Source organism: Anabrus simplex, chromosome 1 (genome assembly GCF_040414725.1).
Source record: "Anabrus simplex isolate iqAnaSimp1 chromosome 1, ASM4041472v1, whole genome shotgun sequence".
Classification (NCBI taxonomy): domain Eukaryota; kingdom Metazoa; phylum Arthropoda; class Insecta; order Orthoptera; family Tettigoniidae; genus Anabrus; species Anabrus simplex.
The window spans coordinates 1,726,241,026-1,726,265,712 of NC_090265.1; the positions used below are offsets into that span (position 1 = coordinate 1,726,241,026).

At 40.6% G+C, this 24,687-nt stretch overlaps 1 protein-coding gene across 3 annotated transcripts in view; it reads left to right on the forward strand.

The window, feature by feature from the left end:
* Positions 1 to 24,687, forward strand: part of LOC136882341 (zinc finger protein 501) — a 165,351-nt gene that overhangs the window by 48,407 nt on the left and 92,257 nt on the right. For 2 of the 3 annotated variants that reach the window (XM_067154937.2, XM_067154954.2), the window contains 2 exons: positions 2,220 to 2,290; positions 14,737 to 16,283. In XM_067154937.2, the coding sequence (XP_067011038.2) occupies positions 2,220 to 2,290; positions 14,737 to 15,538 (873 nt within the window). In that variant the 3' untranslated portion in view covers positions 15,539 to 16,283. Of the gene's footprint in view, positions 1 to 2,219; positions 2,291 to 14,736; positions 16,284 to 24,687 lie in introns of those variants that run through there. The other variant, XM_067154962.2, reaches the window with a different exon arrangement.

Here is a 24,687-nt window from a genome sequence, read left to right on the forward strand (position 1 = left end):
TTTCTAATGTGGTCTCTTCGAGTTTTCCCGGCAACTTTCCGTAAATACCTCATCTCGTATTCCATTGTTGCCACAAGACCTGTCTGTGTCAGTACAATGTAAAGCAAACTGAACAAAAAATAAATGTTACTTTCTGTTAGTCTGCCAAAACATTTTAAAAAGTTTCAGGTGGTTAAAATGGAATAAAGTGTAATTTTTCCTCCCCCAAGTAGGTAGGGGGGGGGGCGATTGTCCCCCTCGCTCATCCACCTAATCGGTGTATCTGTGTTTCAGGCAATAATGCAAACTATAGGACAAATAATCATCTCGATGCAGGGATTTTATACTTCTATCTAGCGATGGAATCACATTTTAAACTAGGATACCGCTGTGTGGAAAGAAGGCTAACACACTTATTAGGAGCATATCTTTCTGGCAGTGATCACCTTATAGGAAATGTAAGAATAATATATGTACGGGAACTTGATATGCTAGCATCTCTGCAAGTTCTGTCTGAGATCAATTATTTGTTTTCAAAATCGGAGTCCTTATTTACATTGACTAACAGATCTTCAACCACAGCTGGGCTAAGTGGCTGAGATGGTTGAGGTGTTTGCCTTCTGACCCTTACTTGGCAGGTTCAATCTTGGCTCATTCCGGTGGTATTTGAAGATGCTTAAATACGTCCGTCTTGCGTCAGAAGATTTACTGGCATGAAAAAGAACTCCTGCAGGACTACATTCTGACACATCGGCATCTCAGAAAACCGTTAAAGTAGTTAGTGGGAAGTAAAGCCAATAGCATTATTATTGTCTTCAACCACTACTTCCATAATGCCCTCTCTTTTCAAATGCTCATACTCCATTGCTTCCACGTGCCTGCAACAGTGAACATCCCACTTGGAAATGTTCATCTCAGGGAATGCAATGGTAACATTTATTCTTTATTTGAAGATTTCCCAAAATAAGTATATAAACTGCATATTTTTTAAAAAAAATGTTCATTGGAAGTGGCGTGTATCATCGTGCCTTTACGCTGTGGTATCATCTTATGTCTTACATTGGTACTTCAAGCTAGTTTACAGCCACCAAACCTTGTCCTCTGTGGTATGAGGATGAAACATTAGTGAAGATGATGGACAGTGCTTGTGATGATTCATCATCAGGTGAAATAGATAATCATTTAAATAAAGCCCATATACAAAATCACATCTATTTTGAAATATATTCTTGACCTTTTTCGTTATTGTTGTCATTTTTGTATTACACTAATATCGTTTACTCTCATTTTTGTTCCGAGGGCATGTACAGGATTTCTCTTGTGTTACATACAAATATAAGACATACTTGCAGATTATTCTCTATTATATCACTTCCAAGTCATATATTTTTGTAAAACCGTAAGTTGTAACAATAAAATATTGTTTTTGATAGATGTACTCATTTGTACACTTCCATATGAAATAGTTTCAGGTAGTGTATGCAATGTAATAAACCCCCAAAATAATTTTCCTCTCTCCTGAAAAATAACTTTTTGTTGGTTACATCCTTTTTCCGGGGAAGTCTTCAGTAGTTGAAACGCATGTTCCCTGCCACGTTGTGTCCTATTAAAACACTGTTCTCTTTCAACCAATTGAACTGATTTTGCTGTGTGGTCCACATTGCTGTAAACATGAGCTCGGGAGATGTTGGATTTGAACCCCATCATAAGTTACTCAGTGGATAATTTTTCGTGGTTTACCGTTTTTCACACCAGGCAGATACCAGGGTCACTATCTTCCGAGATTCAGCCCTTCATCTTCTTTGTCTTCAAAAACCTATCTTGCATACACAGCGACTTCTGTAATACGATATCCGTATGACTCATGTCTCAAACCAATGGAACAGTTCTTAGTGAAATATCTAATTAACTTTAAGTTCCTCTTTGTGTGGCTTTGTTATGTCAGAGACAATTCAATTGATTGAACAAATTTCAATATTACGAGACAAAAGGGATGATACATACAAAAAAAGGTTTGCTATACCTGCAGTGTCATTGTTGTCAAGCAGCGTACCCTCGATCATCTGGACATACTTAATTGAAAATAGGTTATCTCGACTTAATAGAAACAGTGACATTCTCAGCAACAGCCTTATGATTGCCAATTGTTTGCCTGCTTGAAAAACATCTAAAGAAATGTATTAAAGAGGAAATTCTGTGCTCGTATATAACTAAAATATGTTCTCTTATTATTTTTACAGGATGTTGCAGATGAACTCAAGAGTAGGGGAGAAAATGTAGATGGAATCTTTGTTGATTTGGGGGATTGCCCGTAAGTAGTACACAGATGTTGTATTCTAATCTTGGTGTTCAAGTCCAAAAAATTGATTATTATTAAGAAAAGAAACTTTGTATGTATACCTCCATGTATATTTTAAGAAATGGATGGTACAAGCTTTTAAACACGATTGGTAGTCACTGAAACACCTCGACTTCACTTCGCTTACATTGATAGGCTCCATTCAGTTTGTAGAGAAATTTATCCTTATTTTAGACATATTGTATATCGAATTATTCATGTAAATGCATCAATCTTTATTTGCTTGAATTGTCCTGCACAATATATATCATTATAGACATATCCATATCACTTTACAATGTCCATAGGTGGTGACGTCAATGTGCTGATTTTTTTTCTGCAAGATTTCGAATACATGCCAGGAAACCTACCAACAAGGGACTGGTATTTTTTTTTTTGCTATTGGCTTTACGTCGCACTGACACAGTTAGGTCTTATGGCCTAGGAGGTGGAAGGAAGTGACTGTGGCCTTAATTAAAGTACAACCCCAGCATTTGCCTGGTGTGGAAATGGGAAACCACGGAAAACCATCTTCAGGGCTGCCGACAGTGGGGTTCGAACCCACTATCTCCCGAGTACTGGATACTGGCCACACTGAAGCGACTGCAGCTATCGAGCTCGGTACTTGTATTATTTGAGCTCCTTCGAAACTAGCAGACTGAACCAGGACTCAACTCATCTGAGCTGCTTGACAAGGACCATGAATAAAGAGAGAAAAATTCTTCCTTGTCCTCACAATCCCAATGCTGCTGGGATCGGAAGAAAGCCCATAGTGACCACGTAAAATTGATGGAAAAGTTGGAAGTGAGAAGACTGGCAGAAGTGGAAGCATTGCCAGGCCCAGCTACGAGCCTCGTGGTCTGCTCCTGGTCAGGATGCATATGCCATGTGTAGGATTCTCACGGCCATGAGATGCAAATTGCTAATCGTTATAATTACATCATCATTAGAAGAGGAAAATAACACAATATTGCACCAATGGAATAGCTTGCCTGCTGTGGACACTTGTACGCATGAGTAGGGGAAGGGGGGGCAAGATGGGGACACGGGGCAAGACGGGGTGGGGGTTTCCTTGTCCCCATGGTGCTGCCACTGGCCTGAAACTGGAAATAGCTTGAAGGGCAGATGAAGGTTACACAGTTTGTACGACTTCTAGTCAGTGTGAGCTGTCTGGATGCTTGGAGTGGCCTTTTTACTGTTTCTCACCCCTGTGATCTTATACATATGTATCTTTTGGACTTTGATGAGGTAAGCTGGAATTGCAATACAGTTGTTCTTGAACACTATCCATTAGACTGTACCTTAATGTATATATATTGAGCTTGTGGAAGTAATTCACAAATAAATAAATATATTTTTATTGCGTTAGTCTCAGTATAACACTTGGGGCAAGATGGGGACATCCCCGTCTTGCCCCAGTGCCCATCTTGCCCTAGTCCCCATCTTGCCCCAGTCCTAATCTTGCCCTTTAGGATAAATAGTATTTCCCCTATAGGTACTTATATAATTTCTAGTCATATTTCATTTTTATAAATTATGCCCTCTGGTATAGGCCAAGGGACCAATTACTGAGTGCAAAGGGTAGTGGATTTCTCAATCAGTCATTACCGACAGCAGTGGCTACGCTGGCTAAAGCGCAGCGATAGGTCATGGGACCAAGCTCTCCGCTGACTCGGTAGACGCGTGGATTCGAGCCTCACCGTCGGCCGTCCTTGAAAAGGTTTCCCGTGGTTTCCCATTTTCAACACCAGTCAAATGCTGGGACGGTACCTTCTGACAGTCCACGGCCACTTCCTTCGACACCCTTGCCCAGTTTCATTCATCTTCATCCATTCCATCTCTCATCCCATCGCGCAGGTCGCCCACGGGAGTCGACTTTAAAGACCTGCACGCGGCCGCTCAGGAGGTCACGCGAAAAAATCGGTCATTTAAAAATCCATACATTTTTACCATAAAAATGAATTTAAATTGTATTCTTGCTCATTATGCCATCTACGAGATTCATGATGGTTTATTATGGTGTAATACTTTACGTTGATATTCAAGGTTATGGGAATAGATTCAAATTTTAGTATCATTTTTAATGTAGAATGCAAGTTTCCAGGCCAGTGGCTGCACCATGGAGACAAATAAACCTCCACCCCGTCTTGCCCCATATGTGGGGCAAGACGGGGCATTGGTAGTATGCACGATTTTTTGTGTGTGGAGTTTTTGTGTTTGACTTTTCAATAACTATTTTAGTGCACTATGAGAAACAGATAAAGACGCAACAAAATGGAACTATTTATGAATATATTATCAACATGTATAACGCACCTGAACTACTTTTTCCTTAGCGTCCCCATCTTGCCCCCCCTTTCCCTACTATCGTACCAAGCTAGCCCACGTTTTACAGTCACTGGCTGCTGTAGATTTGTACGTGATTTTGTTTCTGATTCCTGGTAGGAAATTTGACTTTCTTTGATGTGCAAAAGTTTTTTCTTTTTGTCTGCACTGGGCCTGAACTGGCACAGAAATGTCCATCACTATATGTGATGCCATTTTCCAGCGCTGATATTTCCATATCTATCAATGAGAGCACTATAGTAATTATATTGTTGCAAAGAACTCTTAAACTAAAATTTTTCTCCAACAAAGCCTTTTTAAAGCACTCATCAAAATGAATGACTGCCAAATAAGTGCCCATTTTAGTGACACCAAACTCTAGATCAGTCATTATAACTTCAGAGCTGTCAGTCCAACTTTCAAGAACGGTGTGTTATTTGGAAGGCTATGTAACACCCTGTAAAACTTCTTTAAAACACTTTCAGTTGGTGGAGGCATTAGGGACGGACATTTCTTTGAAAAAATTGTTTAATTTGCACATTGCCTAACACTAAATCAAACAAATGAAGTGAAAACATCAGACTACTCCACCATTGAGAAGATGATTACATTCTGAGCAAAATTCAACTAAAAATTGCTCTGTAGGGTCAAAATCAAGTGTGCACTGATCAAAAGGACATCAGCACAAGAAAATGGCTAGTCAAATAAATAAATTATTTCTCCAACAACATTAACTGTACAAAAAGCTAATGTCTCTGCTGTGTTCCTTCATATGAGTTCTATCTCAGCACAGCAGTTTTCACTGGAATGTCTGTTGCATAGTATGTTCATGTTCTTTACAGTCTTTACAGTGTGACAGTGACTAAGGTATCTCTCAGAACCCTTGTCAGATGCTTAGAGCATAAAAATTCATGGGAGAAGCATAAGGAAATATCACTTAAATGTAGTTCAATAGATAATATGAATTCCTTTTTCCTGCTTCATTCTTTCATGAATTCAGGAGTCAAACCAGAAGTGAGTCCTGATGCCATGTCTTCATGCGCAGTGACCCTTGTTTGTCTCTTGCCCATAGAAAACCACGATTTCATTGTGATAAATTGGTGTCAGAACTTCATCTTGATAATACAGTTGATTGATATAGGGTTATTTTCTTTTTACCAACGTGTGGCTTGGTTATGTCAGGTTCAAGGGACTTATTAAAATTTGCGTAAGACTCCGACAGGCTATGTTACTTGATGCTCTACTTTCAGTGCACACATTGGCTTCATTAATTCTGACAAACTGTTGCCAACTGCACAACTCTGGAACCATGCTTCTTTTGTTTACTAGTATTCGCACATCCTGGATAGTGACAAAAGAACCAGTGTCTAACAATTCAGATGTGCTTAACAGGGAGCCTCCTGAATGGCATGTGGCCCTGTTAAGCAGGGATCCTGTTTCTCATCAGACTATTGGCCACAATGTTCAGGATGTTTTATTATGCAGAAGTGACATCATATTGCATGAAATATCAGGCAGTGACAGTGGTAGTAGCCAAAGCAGGTATGGAAGATGATCCATTATATTAGCTATAAATGTAAATATACTTCATGGGGTGACCTGGTAGGTCTCTGGCATTCACAATAAATACTTATCTCCTTTACATTTAATATGATATAACATTTCCATTATTTACCTTCTGGTCTTATGTCATTTACACTGTTTCTTCCATTCTACTATGGCCTTAGCATTCCCTATCACATCTGAGATATGACTAGCAGCAGTTCCTGGACTTGCCTGCATTTTTTCCTTTTGAAAATATTTCCATGCAAACCTTCCTTTTTATTCAACACCAAGCTAATTAACTTCTTTGTCACTACAAAACACTTCTTGCACATTTCAGTAATAGGATAGCTGTATTTTGCATCTGAAAGGGCTGTGAAATAGCCTTCCCATAATGGTTTAGTTTTCTTAGGCATTTTGAAAGCAACTTCTACTCCTATGGAGACTAAACAAAAACTAGTTTGTTTACCTCCAAGAACCCTGATGTTTGCACTCACAGAGCAGTGCACAATTTATTACAAGTGATCGGAACCAACATTCTTGCATGTACTATCATGGAAAATAATCTGCTTGGAGCAAGAGAAATGATTCCATGCTTCTCCATCAATTTCACATATATATATGCCCTAAAGCGGGAGTTCATCCAATAATTTGTGTAACAAAATAGTGTCTTTTAATTATCTACTAGCTGTAGTACCCGGCGTTGCCCGGATAGTTTTTGAATGTTTACCTTTAATATTTGTATTACCAGTTAGTTAACTGCGAAGTGAATGCTTATTGAATTCTTTTTGAGATGTTGATTTTACGACTTATTATGTAGTTTTAGAGTTTTTTTAGATGTATCTGATTTCAAGTTTTAGATTATTTAATTATCGAGTAAACACTAATCTCGGTCATTTCATACTATTTACTTTTAAGGTCTTCTCAGCTCCTGCCTCGATGGAGGCTGAACGTGGACTTAAACGGTATCCAGAGCGTCGCAGTTCGTATCAGCGACACATAAACAATGGATTTCGACATTAATATTGGTTATTTTCCTTATTTTTGCACGTCAGTCCCTCTCATTCCCCAACACCAGCGGGGGCTAGGTGTATCTGACCTCCACAGTAATGTTTTTTATATAGTAAGTCATGTGTATACCAAGTTTGATTGAGAGATATGCTAGAACATACACACATACATCCTTAAACTCTGTCCCTTTGGACGTTTTCAATTTTTTGCCAGTTCTCATCCGCCTGCCGATTAGGACTGAGCTTTATCTTAAACGGCATCCAGAGTGTCACAGTTCATCTCAGCGACCCCGAAAACTATGGATTAGACACAAATTTCGGTTGTTTCCGGTTAATTTTTACATTTCGCCCCTACTTTAGAGGCTAGTCTCTTACCCCTAAGGTATATTTTTCCAGACAATAGGTCCAGTATACACACATGCGTCCATTCGCTCGGTCATTTTCGAAATTTTGTTTTTCACTTTTTCTCACCGCTATGTGAAAGGAGGCAGAAATTGGACTTCTGTTCATCTTAGCGACCCCGAAAAGAATGGATTCGACACTATTTTCGATTATTTCTACATCTTACCCCGTCGTAGGTGTGCTAGGGTTGTTGTACCTCCACGCAGTTTGTCTCCTGATAATAAGTCATAAGTGACCAAGTTTGTTTGAAATTGCTCCCGTAGTCCCGAAACGTATGGATTCAACACTAATATCGGTCATTTTCAGTCATAATTACATTTCGTCCCCTTATCTATAGCTTCTAGGGGTGTCTTTCCCCCTCAGTATTTTTTTCAGCTAGTAGATAATATTTGTTCTGCTGACAGTTATACTGGAACGTACAAAAAACATCCTTAATCTCGGTCATTTGGATATTTTCTGTTCTTGACTCCTTCTCACCCGCCTGGCAATTGGGGATCAACTTGGACTTAAACGACAACCAGAGTGTCACTCCTCATTTCAGCGACCCCTAAAACCATGGATGTGACATTATTTTCGATTATTTTATATCTAACTCCCCCCTAACCCCCCACCACAAAGGGACCTGAATTTGGACTTTAAAGGTCCAGAGTTCCACTATTCATCTCAGCGACCCAGAAAACTGTGCATTCGATACTATTTCCGATTATTTCTATATATACTCACCCCTCGTCCCCAACCCCAAAGGGGACTGAACGTGGACTTAGAATGATTATAAGTGTCACTATTCATCTTACCGACCCCAAAAACTATAGATTCGACACTATTTTCGATAATTTTATATATCTCGCCCCCTACCCCGAAGGGGGCTGAACTTGGTTTAAAAGATTCCGTAGTGCCACTGCTCACCTCAGTGACCCCGAAAAGTATGGATTGGACAATACTTTCGATGATTTTTATATATCAGCCCCATTCCCCCCCCTGCCCCTATGGGCGACTGGGGTGCCTTACCCTCCCGTGGTTTGTCTCATGATACTAAAATTCCGGACTGCTGTTATTCATCTCAGCGACCCCAAAAACTGTGGATTCGACACTAATTACGACTTTTTTTAATATATCACTCCCCCTTGTCCCCCACCCCAAAGGGGTCTGAACTTGGACTTTTAAAAAAATTGGAGAGTCACTATTCATCTCAGCGACCCCGAAAGTATGCATTAGACACTATTTTCTATGATTTTTATATTTCACCCCTTCGCCCCCCGCCCCTAAGGGTTCCTAGGGTGCCGTACCCCCACGTGGTTTGTCTCCTGATAGTAAAAATCCGGAGTGTCACTATTCATCTCAGCGACCCCGAAGAGTACTCGACACTCTTTTCGATTATGTTAATATATCACTCCCCCATTTACCCCCACCCTAAAGGGGGCTGAACATGGAATTTAAAAATTCCCGGGATGTCACTATTCATCTAAGCGCCCACGAAAAGTATGGATTCGACACTATTATCGATTATGTGTATATATCAGGACCCCCTAGCCCCCCACCCCAAAGGGGGCTGAACTTGGACTTTAAAAAAATTCGGAGTAGAACAATTCATCTCAGCGACCCCGAAAAGTATGGATTCGACACTATTTTCGTTATTTTTATATATGACCCCCCTCGCCCCCCGCCCATAAGGGTTCCTGGGGTGTCTTACCTCCACGTGGTTTGTCTCCTGATACTAAAAATTCGGAGTGTCATTATTCACTTTGGCGACCCCGAAAACTATGTATTCGACACTATTTTCCATTATTTGTATACATATCACTCCCCCCTCACCTCCACCCCAAGGGGGCTGAACTTGGACTTTTAAAAAATTTGGAGTGTCACTATTCATCTCAGCGACCCCGAAAAGTATGGATTCCACACTATTTTCGTTTATTTTTATTTATGACCTCCCTCGCCCCCCGCCCCTAAGGGTTCCTGGGGTGTCTTACCCCCATGTGGTTTGTCTCCTGATACTAAAAATCCGCAGTGTCGCTATTCACTTTGGCGACCCCGAAATCTATGTATTCGACACTATTTTCAATTATTTGTATATATCAGCCCCCCTCGCCTCCACCCCAAAGGGGGTTGAACTTGGACTTAAAAAAATGGGGTGTCACTGTTCATCTCAGCGACCCCAAAAAGTATGGATTCGACACGATTCTCATTTATTTTTATATATGACCCCCTTGTCCCCCCGCCCCCAGGGGTGTTTGGGATGTCTTACCCCCACGCGGTTTGTCTCCTGATACCAAGTCATAAGTGTATCAAATTTGGTTGAAATCGCTCCAATGGTTTGGGAGGAGATGTGGTACAAACCCACCCACACACATACATACAATGACTTTTATATATATATACTAGCTGTAGTACCCGGCGTTGCCCGGATAGTTTTTGAATGTTTACTTTTAATATTTGTATTACCAGTTAGTTGAGTGTGAAGTGAATGCTTATAGAATTCTTTTTGAGATGTTGATTTTACGACTTATCATGTAGTTTTACAGTTATTTAGATGTATCTGACTTCAAGTTTTAGATTATTTAATTATCGAGTAAACACTAATCTCGGTCATTTTATACTGTTTACTTTTAATCCCTTCTCAGCTCCTGTCTCGATGGAGGCTGAACGTGGACTTAAACGCTATCCACAGCGTCACAGGTCGTATCAGCGACACATAAACAATGGATTTCGACATTAATATTGGTTATTTTCCTTATTTTTGCACGTCAGCCCCTCTCATTCCCCAACACCAGCGGGGGCTAAGTGTATCTGACCTCCACAGTAATGTTTTCTATATAGTAAGTCATGTGTATACCAAGTTTGATTGAGAGATATGCTAAAACATACACACATCCTTAAACTCTGTCCCTTTGGACGTTTTCAATTTTTTGCCAGTTCTCATCCGCCTGCCGATTAGGACTGAGCTTTATCTTAAACGGCATCCAGAGTGTTACAGTTCATCTCAGCGACCCCAAAAACTATGGATTAGACACAAATTTCGGTCATTTTGGTTAATATTTACATTTCGCCCCTACTTTAGAGGCTAGGAGTCTCTTACCCCTAGGGTATATTTCTCCAGACAGTAGGTCCAGTATACACACATGCGTCCATTCTCTCGGTCATTTTCGAAATTTTGTTTTTCACTTTTTCTCACCGCTATGCGAAAGGAGGCAGAATTTTGACTTCTAAAATAATTGGAGCGTTACTATTCATCTCAGCGACCCCGAAAAGAATGGATTCGACACAATTTTCGATTATTTCTACATCTCATCCCGTCGTAGGTGTGCTAGGGTTGTCATACCTCCACGCACTTTGTCTCCTGATAATAAGTCATAAGTGACCAAGTTTGTTTGAAATTGTTCCCGTAGTCCCGAAACGTATGGATTCAACACTAATATTGGGCATTTTTAGTCTTAATTACATTTCGTACCCTTATCTAAGGCTTCAAGGGGTGTCTTTCCCCCTTAGTATTTTTTTCAGGTATTAGGTAATATTTGCATTAAGTTCTGCTGACAGTTATACTGGAACGTACAAAAACATCCTTAATCTCGGTCATTTGGATATTTTCTGTTCTTGACTCCTTCTCACCCGCCTGGCAATTGGGGATCAACTTGGATTTAAACGACAACCGGAGTGTCACTCCTCATTTAATCGACACCTAAAACCATGGATGTGACATTATTTTCGATTATTTTATATCTAACTCCCTTCCTAACCACTCACTACAAAAGGGGCCTTAATTTGGACTTTAAAAGTCCAGAGTGCCACTATTCACCTCAGCGACCCTAAAAACTGTGGATTCGACACTAATTACGATTATTTTTATATATCACCTCCCTTGCCCCCCACCCTAAAGGGGGCTGAACTTGAAATTAAGAATTTCCCGGGATGTCACTGTTCATCTAAGCGACCCTGAAAAGTATTGATTCGACTCTATTTTCGTTTATTTTTATATATGACCCCCCCTTGCCCCCCGCCCCTAATGGTTCCTGGGGTGTCTTATCCCCACGTGGTTTGTCTCCTGATACTAAAAATCCGGAGTGTCGCTATTCACTTTGGCGACCCCGAAAACTACGCATTCGACACAATTTTCGATTACATGTATATATCACTTCCCCCTCGCCCCAACGCCAAAGGGTCTGAACTTGGACTTTAAAAAATTGAAGTGTCACTATTCATCTCAGCAACCCCAAAGAGTATGTATTCCACACTACTTTGATGATTTTCATATCTCAAGCCCCCCGCCCCCACCCCTACTTGTTCCTGGGATGTCTTATTCCCACGTGGTTTGTCTCCCGATATTAAAATTCCAGAGTGTTACTATTCACCTCGGCGACCCCGAAAACTGTATATTTGACACTAAATACTGTTATTTTTATATCTCACCCCCTTGCTCCCCGCCCCAAAGGGGGATGAACGTGGACTTTAAAAAATCCCGGGGTGTCACTATTCATCTAACCGACCCCAAAAGGATGCATTCGACACTACTTTCGATGATTTTTATATCGCACCCCTTCGCCTCCCGCCCCTATGGGTTCCAGGGGTGCCCTACCCCCACGTGGTTTGTCTCCTGATAGTAAAAATCCGCAGTGTCAGTATTCATCTCAGCGACCCCGAAGAGTACTTGACATTCTTTTCGATTATTTTTATACATCACTCCCCCCTTGTCCCCACCCTAAAGGGGGCTGAACTTGGAATTTAAAAATTCCCGGGTTGTCACTATTCACCTAAGCGACCACGAAAAGTATGGATTCGACACTATTTTCGATTATGTGTATATATCACTCCCCCCCTCGCCCCCACCACAAAGGGGGCTGAACTTGGACTTTTAAAAATTCGGAGTAGAACTATTCATCTCAGCGACCCCGAAAAGTATGGATTCGACACTATTTTCGTATTTTTATATATGACCCCCCTCACCCCCCGCCCCTAAGGGTTCCTGGGGTGTCTTACCCCCACGTGGTTTGTCTTCTGATACCAAAAATCCGGAGCGTCGCTATTCACTTTGGCGACCTCGAAAACTATGTATTTGACACTATTTTCGATTATTTGTATATATCACTCTCCCCTCGCCCCCACCCTAAAAGGGGGCTGAACTTGGACTTTTAAAAAATCTGAGTGTCACTATTCATCTCAGCGACCCCGAAAAGTGTGGATTCGACACTATTTTCGTTTATTTTTATTTATGACCCCCTCGCCCCCCGCCCATAAGGGTTCCTGGCGTGTCTTACCCCCACGTGGTTTGTCTCCTGATACTGAAAATCCGGATTGTCGCTATTCACTTTGGCGATCCAGAAAACTATGTATTCGACACTATTTCCGATTATTTATATATATCGCTCCCCCCTCGCACCCACCCCAAAGGGGCTGAACTTGGACTTAAAAAAAAAATTGGAGTGTCACTATTCATCTCAGCGACCCCGAAAAGTATGGATTCGACACTATTTTCATTTATTTTTTATATGACCCCCCTCGCCCCCCGCCGCTAAGGGTTCCTGGTGTGTCTTACCCCCACGTGGTTTTTCTCCTGATACTGAAAATCCTGAGTGTCGCTATTCACTTTGGCGACCCCGAAAACTATGTATTCGACATTATTTTCGATTATTTGTATATATCACTTCCCCCTCGCCACCACCCCAAAGGGGCTGAACTTGGACTTAAAAAAATTGAAGTGTCACTATTCATCTCAGCGACCCCGAAAAGTATGGATTCGACACAATTTTCATTTATTTTTATATATGATCCCCCTCGACCCCCCCGGCCCCAGGGGTGTTTGGGATGTCTTACTCCCACGCGGTTTGTCTCCTGATACCAAAAATCCGGAGTGTCGCTATTCACTTTAGCGGCCCCGAAAACTATGTATTCGACATTATTTTCGATTATTTATATATATCACTCCCCCTCGCCCCCACCCCAAAGGGGCTGAACTTGGACTTTAAAAAAAATTGGAGTGTCACTATTCATCTCAGCGACCCCGAAAAGTATGGATTCGACACTATTTTCATTTATTTTTATATATGACCCCCCTCGCCCCCCCAGCCGCTAAGGTTTCCTGGGGTGTCTTACCCCCATGTGGTTTGTCTCCTGATACCAAAAATCCTGAGAGTCGCTATTCACTTTGGCGACCCCGAAAACTATGTATTTGACACTATTTTCGATTATTTGTATATATCACTCCCCCCTCGCCCCCACCCCAAAGGGGGCTGAACTTGGAACTTTTTAAAATATCGGAGTGTCACTATTCATCTCAGCGACCCCGAAAAGTATAGATTCGACACTATTTTCGTTTATTTTTATTTATGACCCCCCTCGCCCCCCGCCCCTAAGGGTTTCTGGCGTGTCTTACCCCCACGTGGTTTGTCTCCTGATACTGAAACTCCGGAGTGTCGCTATTCACTTTGGCGACCCCGAAAACTATGTATTTGACATTATTTTCGATTATTTGTATATATCACTCCCCCCTCGCCCCCACCACAAAGAGGGGCTGAACTTGGACTTTAAAAAAATTGGAGTGTCACTATTCATCTCAGTGACCCCGAAAGGTATGGATTCGAAACTATTTTCATTTATTTTTATATATGACCCCCCTCGCCCCCCCACCCCCAGGGGTGTTTGGGATGCCTTACCCCTACGCGGTTTGTCTCCTGATACCAAGTCATAAGTGTATCAAATTTGGTTGAAATCGCTCCAATGGTTTGGGAGGAGATGTGGTACAAACCCACCCACCCACATACATACAATGACTTTTATATATATATAGATGTGATGCAATTGCTGCATATATACTATGGATCTGTATGTCATGCCCATCCGTCACAGCCTGCATAGTTGCTAGGTTTTATCATGTCACCTTATTTTAAACTGAAAGGTATATTTATGAAAATTTATTTCTCCAGAGGGGAATATAGTATTTTGTTTGATAAGACATTTGTGTTGAAGCAGGATGTGATGTTATACATTGTCATGTCTGTAATAAAGGGCTTATGTAACATCTTCAGTAACCATGCAAACAGCCTGTAAAACTACTTTTTTTGCCTCAAATGGGGTGTCTGAATATTAGATTTGCATATAAAAGTATAAGCTACATTACCATGTTTTCCTTCCTTTTTTTCTCCCTTTTAGTGATGATTCAGTCTCTTCAGTTGGTGTGGTACATGGAGATGGATACCGTTTTGAAGAAGATCTTAGATGTATTCAATGCTGTAAAACATTCACTAGCTCTTCACTCCTCATGCTACACAGGGCTGCTGGACAGAGGTTATATACGTGTAAAATATGTAAGGAAAATTTCTGCACATTCACCGTTCTTTCACTACACATGTTTTCCCACCTGGGGACGTATGATGTTCCGTGCAGTCGCTGCGATATGCAGTTTTTTACAAACAAGGATTTTGTTCAACATATGATTGGACATGGTGAATATAAAATCTTTGAATGTCCCAACTGTAACAAAGTATTTCGATTGCGAAAGAGTTTATCTTTACATCTACTAACTCATACAAGGGAAAAGCGGTATCGATGTCAATATTGTGATATGAAGTTTTCACAGTCAGCGTATTTGCGGAAACATGAGCGTACACATACGGGGGAAAGACCTTATGAATGCACTGAATGTAAAAAAGCATTTGCTCAACCGTACAGTCTTAAGCTGCATATGACTTCTCATAGCTCTGAAAAGTGTTTTCAATGTCCGGAATGCAACAAGTCGTTCACGCAGAAACCTTCCTTGCGAAAACATATGTTGAAACATGGAGTTAGGTCACATGTGTGTTCTGAATGCGAGAAGTCGTTCTTTTTTCGATATGACCTAGTTCAACATAAACGAATACATAACCGAGACGATCGCTTTGTGTGTAACGAGTGTGGAAAGCGATTCTCTTGGAGGAAAGGTCTTGTAGAACATATGGTTTTACATTCTAAATGATGGCTGTTCGATTGTCCTCACTGTTCGGAGACTTTCAGGAATGATTTAAGTCGAATAAAGCATGTTGATAGTATTCAAAATACACCATTTTAAGTTATTGATCGTTCTCGGATTGGAAGGTCCTTTTCCTCATTATTTTATACCATTCTCCCATTTGATCCTTACAACTCATACAGTTTTATAGAGTTCATTTCGACATGCGTGTTTAAATCGCAACTTAGTGCTTAATCTCCCTGGTGAAGCAGGGTTGTCAATTGATTTTTTATTCTGGCAATGTGTGTGACCCTCTTGGTACTCATTTAAAAAACAAATGATTTTGTATAAATATTTCTGTCCAAATCCAGGGACATATAGCATAGTCATCTCAAAATTGAAATAACAGTGTTCACCTGAGTTATTTTACTTGTATAGATGTTTCCTAAAACATTTCGAAAAAGACCAATTAAGATCAGCTCCATTAACATTACAACACCATGATCTTCATTCAGAGGGCAGCAGGGCTGGTGTTATTATCTTTCTCTGATGGCGTGGACTACATCAACTTATAAACAGTGCTTAGTGGCGTGTTTTTCCTCTGTTTTATGGTAGAATATCGGACTCCAGATCCCAAGATAGCGGGTTCAAACTCGGCAGAGTTGATTGGATTGTTGAAGGGTGGACTAAATTCTATTCGATACTCCATGTTATACAATGTTCGCATGTAAAAGGTCTCTGGTGACACATTTGGTCTTTACCCGACAAAAAATTAAAATCTCAGCCATAGGCTCCCAGGAGTTTTATTTGTTTGCTCTCTACATTCTAATAGGCATCGAGTAAAACAGTACGTGGAAATTGATGAGCATACAGCCATATGGCATAAAATTGAATTGCCTGCACACGGTTGCAGAGGTCATACGATTATTATTACTAAAATGTTATGATATCAATATTGTTAAAAAAGTTTGTTTTATACCAGGTGGCTCAAGAATGCCGTACCTTCTACTTACAAATGTCCCACATGCACAAATGATGAATGGGTTGTCTACGAACTGATTTTCACAGGCGCACTACTGACAGCGGGAAGGTTACATCAGAATATGAAGACATAAGAACCAGCCTCTCGCTCGCAGCATGTTACTAAGCGCAACATGTCTAATGCAACTTCGTTTTCTACATCTAGTCTGGTGTATGGTACAGCCGCACTATATTTGCCTGCCGCGCGCATCCATCTATCTGGCACTCTCTTTTAGTGCCAATTAGTTTCTTAGTGTGTATTCAAATGCTAAATGGTTTATAATTGCATAATCATGCTGTACATCTATTTAATTGTACCGGGCGAGCTGGCCGTGTGGTTAGGGGCGTGCAAATGTGAGCTTGCACGCAGGAGATAGTGGTTTCGAATCCCACTGTTGGCAGCCCTGGAGATGGATTTCCATGGTCCCCCATTTCACTCCAGGCAAGAGCTGGGGCTGTACCTTAATTAAGGCCACGGTCTCTTTCCTTCCACGCTTAGCCCTTAGCGGGTGAATTATAACTCAGTGTCCTTGACCTTGTTAAAAAATATGTACCCCTACTACCCTTCCTCACAGCATATCCAAAGTCTCCACTACCTGCTGTAGCGCTATACACATCGCTTAGCCGCGACGAACGGCATTTTGTACGTATTTCCGTCAAAATTACGTTAATAAAAAATAAAGGGAAAATTAGCAGATAAGACAACAAGGCTTGTACAAATACAGTAGCTTTTTTTAGATAATTCCTAGTTCCAGTTGGCTAAAGTGGAAAATATGTAATGTTTACTCCAAAAAGTGGGGGGGGGGGGTGCCAATGACCCTCCTCGCCCCACCCCCTATTCACCGCTACTCTTTATAAACACGCCAAAGATGCAGAAAACGAAATTTAATTATTAATGTATCAACGTGTAGAAATTCCACTCGATAATAGAATTGCTTGCATGAAACCAAAACTAATACTGTTCGGTGAAATACGTGTGTAGGGGGCATTGGCCTACATCTGTTTGGTGCTTTGGCTGCATTCTGACCAGGTTGTCCAGATTAAAATAATGTCTGTGTACTTGTCGCTGCTGAACACACTATCCATTGCCGATATGCTGACGGCAAATACAGTGCGGCTGTACCATACACCAACCTAGAAATATGCGGTGAAAATGATGTTTACTATTGTAAGGGGTGCATTAGGCATGTAACGCTGAATAACATGCTGCGAGCGAGAGGCTGATTCTTATCTCTTCATATTCTGACGTAACCTACACGCTGGCAGTAGTGCGCCTGTGAAAATCAGTAGGTAGACACCCCATACACCATTTGTGCATGCGGGATATTTGTAAGTAGAAAGTACCAGGGGAGCCACCTGGTATATACAGTAGAACCTTGATAATTCGAAATAGGTTAATTTAGGGGTAGCTTTCCACACTTACACTTACTTCGGTGGGTCTATCGTGTGCTTCATAATTGCTACGTTCAATGAAATCGGAATTCTTTTGTATTCAACTTTTTAAGGAATGACATAATATCATGCAGCAGGCTGTTTGTGGAAAGACAGAATCCGCGAACACAGGCAATGCCGACAGTTGACGAAATGGCATGGCTCATATAATCATTTTGTAGGCACTGACCAATATTATCATTGACGATGAAACTGCATTGCTTTCTTTTAATGACAAACCCAAATGGTCTTTTGGATTTCAAGGAGAAATTGCCAGCTGGGGAATCGTACAAGGGCGGGGGTCATTGTAATGTGTTGCAAAGTTGCAATGCACACGGAAGCGAGAAACTGTTTCCCCTCGTCAGAGGAACGTTCGATAAGCTACAATGTTTAAAGGGCATATGAGATGTAAGGCTTTTCAGGCGTTTGCTCTATTAACCAGCGTTTCGTCTTAGGTCTGACACTAGACTCGTCAGAGTGGGATGTGTCATATCCTACCCACTGACGCTGGGGTGTATGCAGGTGAACTTATCAGGCACAGTCTGATAAATGCATATGGGAGATAAATCTCCACAATAGAATTATTGCCCGCCTAGCAATTCTGAATGGAAAATTCTATATTCCCATGGAGGGAATTAGATGTTTTTCACCATAGACGTCGGGCACTTTCCGTGGAAGTACAGTGCATCTAAAAATGCATACATTACTGTAATCAAAAAAAAATGCCTTTACACAGGGGAACCAGCATGATTTATCCTTGTCTTTGAATTGTGTGATTTCTTTTTCTTTCATTGCGTGCGGTTATGTATAACAATGCTAAAAAATGAAAAATGTTCCAGCTTTTCAATACAATAACACTGTTGCATGAATCAATGTAGCAACATATTTAATTTATTGAGGGACCGGTTTCGACATCGGTCCATGTCATCATCAGCCTACACAAAAAAATGGCAAGAAGTTAACACAATGGTAGCAGTTATGACACTTTTCTTGAATGAAAAATAGAAGTTCATGTAGAGGTTCTTGAGTACTCTTGCTGATCTTGAGGTTAAAAAAATGATGTAGTATAGTTCACAATTGTTGTTATTCAAGGAATAAAATTTATGGTTGCTAGGTAACAAATGATATAATTTTGTTTTAGTACTTCAAAAGGAGGATAGTGGTATATATAAAAACTCTTAGAATATGAGACTATTAGTACTGTTATGGATTTTTTGTTATCTAAGGAAAGGAAAGCAATTAAAATAAGAAATAGAAAAGTGAAAATGGTAAGGTAAGTATTATTATGAAGTTCACATTTAATTTAGCCTTGTCATGAATTACAAGAGGAAGTAAGAACCGAAAACTGATTATAGGTAGGGGATAGGAAGGGGTTAGGGAGTAAGGGGAGTAGTTTAAGGTGGGTCAGAGGGGTGTTGTGGTAAGAGCAAGTAGCGTGAGAAGGTGTTGTGTATTACGTGGAAATTGAACGCTTATTGGTCAACTTGAAGCTTTTGAAAACTAAAATAAGGAAGTCAAAAAGAATGTTCGGTTTTTCACACAAATCGTTAAGGTTTTGGTTAGGATTAAAATATTGATCAAGGTGTATTAAACAATTTTCAGTGATATCAAGAAGAGGGCCTTTATTTAGGGTACTGATAATTTCAGTGTCTTGGTCTAATGTAGTGAGATGATGTTTTACGTCTTGCATGTGTTGCCCTATTGCTGAGAATTTATTGTATCTTACCGCGTTAACATGTTCTGAATATCTAATTTTGAAGCTGCGTCCAGTTTGTCCAATGTAAGAAGAATCACAGGTGTTGCATTTAAAACGGTATACGCCAGATTTTGAAAATATATTAGTTCTGTCTATAGATTTGGAGGTATAAATTACATCCATGTTTCTATTGTTAGTTCGAAAGGAAATTAGGAATTATGTTTTTCGAAGATATTGGCAATGCAGTAGACGTATGTCAGTGATTTATCAAAGTGCATGATTTGAACATTGTAAGTGCACCTTGTTGGATACATTTCGGAAATAGTTTTTTCCATGTGCAGTTTGCACTTTTTCAACGTTTTCATCGAACAGGCGATAATGGAAATCAAAGAGGAATTTTGAAAAGGATTCATAATCCAAGGAGAGGAGATTTGCCGATGCTATTGTTAACTCTCTGTGTCTGCAGAATATCTGGATAAATTGCTAATTGTATGGGCAGAGCCTTGGTGGAGGAGTACAAGATGAAAATAAGGGAATCCAAAACGAAGTTAAAGGAGTGCAGTCGAATGACGTCTGGTGATGCAGGAAATATTAGGAAATAAAGTCTTAAAGAAAGTATATGAATATTGTCACTTGGGTAGTAGAATAACTAATGATGGCAGAAATAAGGACATAAAATCCAGACTAGAGCAAGCAAGGAAGGCCTTTCTTAAGAAAAGAAATTGGTCACTTCAAACGTTGAAATAGGAAATATAAAGACGTTTTTGAATAATTTAATCTGGAGCTTGGCATTGTATGGAAGTGAAACATGGAAGATAACGAGCTTAGAAAGGAAGAGAATATACGCTTTTGAAATGTGGTTTTACAGAAGAATGCTGAAGGTGAGATGGTAGATCGAATCACAACAGAAGAGATACTGAATCGAATTGGTGAGAGGAAAATGATTTGGGAAAATTTGACCAGAAGAAGAGAAAGAATGTTAGGGCACATCTCAACTCACCCAGGTCTTGTGCAATCATTCTTGAGGGACGTGTAGGCTGTAGAAACGTACACCAAAGTATGCAGTTGATAAACGGATTAGAGTAGGTGTAGGATGTATTAGTTGCATAGAAATAAAAAGCTTGCACAGGGTAGGGTACCATGGTGGGCTGCATCAATCCACTCTGTGGACTGGACAACAATAACATGTCTTCTTTACAAGAAGGATACAATGAACCTCTCATGACCACGCCTTTTTAAAGAAAAATAAGTTTTTATGTGCGATGTCGCATATTGGCCATAATGACATGGGTAAACGGCTGCATCTATCGGCATGATAGGCTATGTAGGCTACATTCTGGCTTCTTTTGCCTTCCACAGATGTATTTGAGAGAATTAAACTGGTACCATTCATAGCTTACACGAACAATACAATCATGATCGTTCGGTGAAAAATATTATCTTTCAGTGAAATGATTATTTTTTTTCCGTTCTGGGCTTTATCGACAAGCGTGGGATAGAGCAGGACAGCTAATGGCCATGATCGTTAATGTGTGAACTCTGGATGATTTGACACTGTGGTTGGACAGTTCGAGTCACGTTCATTGTAAATATTTTTACCATCGGATTGTTGGTCGCAAGGGTAGGGGAGATGGTGTTGTCGAATTTTAAATAGGATTAACTGTATATTGTGATCCAAATGCTTATAGATAACAAATAATAATGTTATTTTTTACGTCCCACTAAGTACTCTTTGGTGGTTTTCGGAGACGCTGAGTTGCCGGAAATTTGTCCTGCAGGAGTTCTTTTGAGTGCCAGTTAATCTGCTGACACAACACTGATGTATATCAGCACCTTCATATACCACCCGACTGAGCTAGGATCGAACCTGCCAAATTGGGCTCAGGACGTTGATGATTATTATTATTATTATTATTGTTATTATGTGGTTCATGGTGTGGGTTACTGTAGTCACGTCCTAGTTCGTGAACCATGGGCAACGACTGAGTGGCCTAGTAAGTGGTCCCGAGAATCCGGATACCAGTTGGTACGGAATGGGAGTGAGCATCTCGGGACATATTCTGAGTCATGGCTTGCGCTCAGGCGGCTAGGGCTATTCAATCCACCGTTGATCCCTAAGAACGTTAGAGGAGACATCCTCACTAGGACAGTGTGTAAGCAGGTTAGCATCCTGCTTCAGGAATTTACCGAGCTCAGCATTTTAAGCAAGCCTCGGACCTATAGGAGTAATGGAGTCCCGCACCAATTTGATAGGCATGGGACTTCTTGGAAACAACTTCGCGAACAAAATGAAATTCGATAGGCAGCTATCAATATTAATGGGGCTTATGGAAGAAAGAAAGTATAACTGGCTGAGTGAGCAGGAAGGATGCATCTGGATGTGCTAGGAGTAAGCGATATTCGGGAAAGGGGACATAACGAGGAAGAGATAGGACATTATAAAATGTACTTGACAAGTGTTAGAAAAGGGAGGGGCAGAGTGTGTGGTAGGGCTGTTAATCAGGCATGCCGTTGCATGCAAAATATTTCTTTTAGATACGTTGGTAGAATTGGCAGTTGGAGGAATGAGGACGAGAATTGTCTCAGTGTATTCACCATGTGAGGGTGAAGATGAGGATGAAAAAACAAGTTTTATGAAGCATTGAGTGACATCGTAGGCAGGGCGACAGCAAGGTTAGGATAGTGCTAATGGGTGATTTCAGTGTGATAGTTGGAAATAGAACTGAAGGATATGAAAGGGTGAGTGGTAAATGTGGGGAAGATATGGAAGCTAATAGGAATGGGAAGAGCCTGCTGGACTTTGTACTGGTATGGGTTTCGCAGTTATGAATACATTCTTCAAGCATAAGGCTGTTCACTGCTACACATGGGAGGGTAGGGGTACAGCTCAATAATAGAGTATATCTTAACTGACTTCGAATTCAGAAAATCTGTTAGGAATATACGGATTTTTGGGGGGGATTTTTTGATGAAACAGACCACTATCTAATCTGTAGTAAACTAAGAGTCTCCAGGCCTAGGATAGAGAAAATGAAATCTGTCTGCACATGAATAAGTGTAGAACATTTCCAGGCCGAGGAAATTAAACAGAAGTACATGGATATAATAATTAGTGAGAAGTTCCGAACAGTAAGCAGATTCAGGATAAAAAAGAGAATGGGTGGCGTACAGGGATGCTGTAGTAGCAACAGCAAGGGAATGCCTAGGAACAACTGTGTGTAAAGATGGGGAAAAAGAGCATCTTGGTGGGATGATGAAGTGAGAGCAGCTTGTAAACGTAAAAAGGAGGATTATCAGAAATGGCCCCAAACAAGGGCTGATGCAGACAGGAATTTGTACACATATGGAGGAAACAGAGTGAAACAAATAGTTGTTGACTCCAAAAAGAAGTCATAGGAAGATTTTTCTTTGCTATTTGCTTAATGTCGCTTCGACACAGGTAGGTCTTATGGCGACGCTGGGACAGGAAGAGCCAAGGAGTGGGAAGGAAGCGGCCGTGGCCTTGATCAAGGTACAGCCCCAGCATTTACCTGGTGAGAAAATGGGAAACCACGGAAAACAGTCTTCAGGGCTGCCGACAGTGGGGATCGAACACACTATCTCCCGAATACTGGATACTGGCTGCACTTAAGCGACTGCAGCTATCGAGCTCGGTCGTGGGAATATTTTGGTAATAACCTAGAAAGGCTAGGTCAAGCAGCAGGAAAACCTTTCTGGACAGTAATAAAGTATCTTAAGAAGGGGGCAATAAGGAAATGAACAGTATTTTGGGTAATTCAGGTGAACTCATAAAATATCTCAGGGAGTCATTGGACAGGTGGAGGGAATATTTTGAAAATAGTCTCAACGTATGTAAAAGGAAATCTTCATGGTGGTGTCGCGAACAACAGGGCTCATGGGGCAGTGGAAAATGATGTTGCTGAAAGTGGAAAGGATGCTAAATAAACTCCGTTGTCATAAAGCAGCAGGAATAGATGAAATTAGACCTGAATTTTTGAAGTAGAGTGGGAGGCAGGGATGAAATTGCTTCATAGAATAATATTAGCATGCAGTGTCGGTAAGGTAACTTTATATTAGACAAAAGCAGAAATTATTGCACCTATCTATAAGCAAGGGAACAGGAAAGATTGCAACAAATGTCGCGGTATCACATTGATTAGTATACCAGGCAAAGTATTCACTGGCATCATGGAAGGGAGGGTGTGATCAGGGGTTGAGAGGAAGTTGGATAAAAGCCAATGTTGTTTCAGACCACAGAGGAGCTGTGAGGATCAGATTTTCAGTATGCGCCACGTAACTTAAATATGGTACGACAGGAATAGACAGTTGTCTTCATGTTTCGTAGATCTAGATAAAGCATATGGTAGGATACCAAAGGAAAAAAGTTCTCCATACTGGGGGCTATGGGATCAAGTGTAGATTATTAAAATCAAACAAAGGCATTTATGTTGACAATTGGGCTGCAGTGTGTATTGATGGCAGAATGAGTTCTTGGTTTAGGGTACTTTCAGGGGTTGTTAATGGTTTACATGGATCACCTGCTGAAAAGTATAAAGTGTCAGGGAGGGATTCAGTTAGGTGGAAATCTAGTAAGCAGTTTGGCCTATGCTGACGACCCGGTCTTAATGGCATATCATGCCGAAAGCCTGTAGTCTAATATCTCGGAACTTGAAAATAGGTGCAATGAGTATGGTATGGAAATTAGTCTTTCAAAGACCAAACTGATCACTATCGAAGGGTAGGAAGGGGCCACCTATTAAGTACCATTAGAATGTACAGTGTAATGTCTTATAAAATGAGATCTATTCCACTTATACAATAACATTAGAATGTCTTATAAAAGAAGGCAATATGCTGTACATTCCGATGGTATTGAATAGGTGGAACCTTCCTGCCGTTTGATACTGATCAATTGTCAATACGAACCATTATGACACTCATAACTTATGACTAAACCGATATCAGTAGGTAAGAAATTCAACAGAATTGAATCTCAGATTGGTGATACAAAGCTGGAACAGGTAGATAA